The 4,080-nt window shown below is 45.5% G+C and overlaps 1 protein-coding gene across 1 annotated transcript; it reads right to left on the reverse strand.

Moving 5' to 3' along the window:
• Nucleotides 1-416: 416 nt before the first annotated feature.
• LOC144591903 (paired box protein Pax-2a-like) lies at nt 417-3,671 on the reverse strand (the record flags this gene model as incomplete). Its single annotated transcript, XM_078395908.1, has 3 exons — nt 417-459; nt 552-749; nt 3,506-3,671. Coding segments are annotated over 3 exons (407 nt in total), but the record flags the coding sequence as incomplete, so codon positions are not given.
• Between the last annotated feature and the right edge of the window lie 409 nt (nt 3,672-4,080).

The following is a 4,080-nucleotide window of genomic DNA, read 5'->3' on the forward strand; positions in this document are numbered from 1 at the left end:
AAATTTGTCAGAATAAATCTTTCTAGCACCATCATTTTCCAGTTCATCTCTTCCCAGTACTGAAGAACTGTTGCTGGTGTCGAACCCATGGGCACCATGTCTGGGTGGTAAATGTCAGTGTGCAACTAAGTCCAATTCAGTTTTTAACAGGATGAATAATAAGCAAGGACATTTAGAAGGTTTTCATCCATTGAGGACTTCATTTTGTATCCATCATTGACAGTATTTGATTTGGGAGTGCAGTGTAGTGTATAGTTTTACTCTGCTGCCTTGAATGATTCATTGATATTAACTCTGTGTCCTTGAACGGACAAATATTATGTTCCATAGTTCTGATGTCCTTCAGTAGCCAAAATGCAACCTTTATCGGGAAAACAGAGACATGCACTGGAGTAACAGGTTGCAATGCAGACAAGTTAAACAGAGACATGCACTGGAGTAACAGGTTGCAGCGCGTACCTGTTAAACAGAGACATGCACTAGAATAACAGCCTGCAACACGTTCCTGTTAAACAGAGATATGCACTGGTGTAACAGCTTGCAGCGCGTACCTGTTAATGGAGCTGACGCTGGGCACGGTGTCATTATTACACACTCCCTCAGCGAGCAGCCTGTCCCGGATTTCCCACGCAAACATTGTCGGGTTCTGCCGCTTGTACTCGGCTATCTTCTCCACCACTGTTGGCGTGGCAACCTTTGGCTTCGAGCCCCCGATGACCCCCGGCATAATGCTGCCCGTTTCATAGTACCTGTGACAAGAGAGAGAGTTGTGAATTCACCCAGAGAGACGTGAGTCTGTGGTTTTCACCCAGAGCGACGTGAGTCTGTGGTTTTCACCCAGAGAGATGTCAGTCTGTGGTTTTCACCCAGAGAGTTGTGAATGTGTGGTTTTCACCCAGAGAGTTGTCGATCTGTGGAATTCTCACTTGCAGAAGGCAGTGGAGGCCAAGTCACTGGCTCGAGGGGCCGAATGGCCTACTCCTGCACCTATTTTCTGTGTTTCTATGTTACAATGTTAGCTTGTGCATGGATCTGGAAGCAGTAAACTAGTGTTGACAGATTTCCTTTGCTTGAGAAAGAGTTGCCAGTCCTCTGTTGTACTTCACACCTGCAGAAATGTTGACATCCCCATAATTATCAGAAACAAAAAGGTCCACAAATCTTTCCTCTTATCATAAAACAATACTGATAGTAGAGGCATTGGTATGTTGTTTCCCTTCACGTCTGGCTTGCAGCCTGTTTCAGTGGGCCTCCATGTACATGCTGTGATAATCTCCCAGCAATCAGTCTGAAGAAGGGTCTCGACCCGAAACGTCACCCATTCCCCCTCTCCTAGATGCTGCCTGACCTGCTGAGTTACTCCAGCATTTTGTGATAATCTCTCAGCAATGGTTCAACTTAGTTCTTTCCTTCCCTCGTCTTCAGCAAAACAAGGCAAGTGAATCTAACTGGAAAGCAGATTAATTCAGCTTGTGTGGAATAACTGAAGGGGACCTTGTCTGGACCTGAAATATTGCCCTCTCATTGTCACACTTTACCCCTCCATATCTCTGTGTCTCCCTCGCCCCTGACTCTCAGTCTGAGGAAGGGTCTCAACCCGAAACATCACCCATTCCTTGTCTCCTGAGATACTGCCTGTCCCGCTGAGTTACTCCAGCTTTTTGTGTCTATCTATGAGACTGTAATCCTTGGTTCTGGACTCTACAGTCAGTGTGTACATCCTTCCTGTATAACATATATAACATATAACAACTACAGCATGGAAACAGGCCTGTCCGGCCCTACCAGTCCACGCCGACCATTCTCCCTGACCTAGTCTCATCTACCTGCACTCAGACCATAACCCTCCAATCCCCTCCTATCCATATACCTATCCAATTTACTCTTAAATAATAAAATCGAGCCAGCCTCCACCACTTCCACCGGAAGCCCATTCCATACAGCCACAACCCTCTGAGTAAAGAAGTTCCCCCTCATGTTACCCCTAAACCTTTGTCCCTCAATTCTGAAGCTATGTCCCCTTGTTGGAATCTTCCCCACTCTCAAAGGGAAAAGCCTACCCATGTCAACTCTGTCCGTCCCTCTCAAAATTTAAAAAACCTCTATCAAGTCCCCCCTCAACCTTCTACGCTCCAAAGAATAAAGACCCAACCTGTTCAACCTCTCTCTGTAGCCTAAGTGCTGAAACCCAGGCAACATTCTAGTAAATCTCCTCTGTACCCTCTCCATTTTGTCGACATCCTTCCTATAATTTGGCGACCAGAACTGCACACCATACTCCAGATTTGGCCTCACCAATGCCCTGTACAATTTCAACATTACATCCCAACTTCTATACTCGATGCTCTGATTTATAAAGGCAAGCATACCAAACGCCTTCTTCACCACCCTATCCACATGAGATTCCACCTTCAGGGAACAATGCACAGTTATTCCCAGATCCCTCTGTTCCACTGCATTCCTCAATTCCCTACCATTTACCCTGTACGTCCTATTTTGATTTGTCCTACCAAAATGCAGCACCTCACACTTATCAGCATTAAACTCCATCTGCCATCTTTCAGCCCACCCTTCCAAAAGGCCCAAGTCTCTCTGTAGACTTTGAAAATCTACCTCACTATCAACTACTCCACCTATCTTAGTATCATCTGCATATTTACTAATCCAATTTGCCACACCATCATCCAGATCATTAATGTAAATGACAAACAACAGTGGACCCAACACAGATCCTTGGGGCACTCCACTAGACACTGGCCTCCAACCTGACATACAATTGTCAACCGTTACCCTCTGGTATCTCCCATTCAGCCATTGTTGAATCCATCTTGCAACCTCACTATTAATACCCAACGATTTAACCTTCTTAACTGTCTTGCCTATTCCTGTTAAACTTTCATGGGTTTCTGTCAGATTCTCTCTCATTCTTCTACACTCCAGTAAGTGTGGGTCTACCCAATCCAATCTCCCCACATACATCAGTCCTGCCATCCCAGGAACCCTAACCAAGGCATGAACTTCCCACCAAGACATGAACTTCCCATCAAAGCATGAACTTCCCACCAAGACATGAACTTCCCACCAAGGCACAAACAGCCCATCAAAGCATGAACCTTGCACCAAGGCATGAACCTTGCACCCAAGGCATGAACAGCCCATCAAGTCCCTGTACAGCTGCAGCAGTACACCCCTGTTCCTGTACATAAATCCCCTTCACTGATGGACAATATAGTGTTTGTTTTCCCAACTACTTGCTACTCCTGAATGCTTGCTTTCAGAAACCACTGCTGCAGGAAATTCAGATCAGCAGGTCAGGCAACATCAGCAGAAGGAAAACCAGTTAATATTTCATCAGATGGACCTCCGTGGAACATTAACCCTGTTCCTCTCTCCACAGATGCGACCTGATCTGCTGAGTATTTCCAGCATTTTCTGTCCAGATTCCCGGCATCTGCATTTGTCATTTCACCGAGGGGCAGCGTTTGCTCTGAGCTTTGTCTCCTACCTGCCGAGGATTTTGCTGACACACCCGTGACTGACCCTGAGCTGCCGAGAGATGTCACAAGGTCGCACGCCTTGGTGTGCAAGGTCGACAATCCTCTGCCTCACCACGTCGGGAAGCGGTCTTCCATTCACAAACATGCCTCCGAGTTGATTTATTCCCCCGTGTCCTACAACACAAGAGCATAGTCCATTTAAACCTAACTTATTTGTATTTCTCAAGATTTGTCAAAATGGCAGTGTAACTTTCTTTTTAGTGATGCTGGTTTGAAGCAAATATTGGAGTTTTTCTACATCAAAAGCAACTTCTTGTTCCATTTACACCTCTCAACCTCAGCCCTAACTACTGTCTATGCCACATCTTTTTATTTTCCAATTGCATTCTCCTTTTGTTAAATGTATTTCTCTGTTATGGAAGTGGAACGAATTGTGACATGCATTTCCTCTCGAGCACTTGCTACTGGCCAGGGTTTCAGTTTCAGTGCAGTTTAGTTTATTGTCACGTGTACCGAGATACAGTGGAAAACCTTTGTTGCGTGCTGACCAGTCAACGGAAAGACAATACATGATTATAATCGA

Source organism: Rhinoraja longicauda, unplaced genomic scaffold, assembly GCF_053455715.1.
Source record: "Rhinoraja longicauda isolate Sanriku21f unplaced genomic scaffold, sRhiLon1.1 Scf003040, whole genome shotgun sequence".
Classification (NCBI taxonomy): Eukaryota; Metazoa; Chordata; class Chondrichthyes; order Rajiformes; family Arhynchobatidae; genus Rhinoraja; species Rhinoraja longicauda.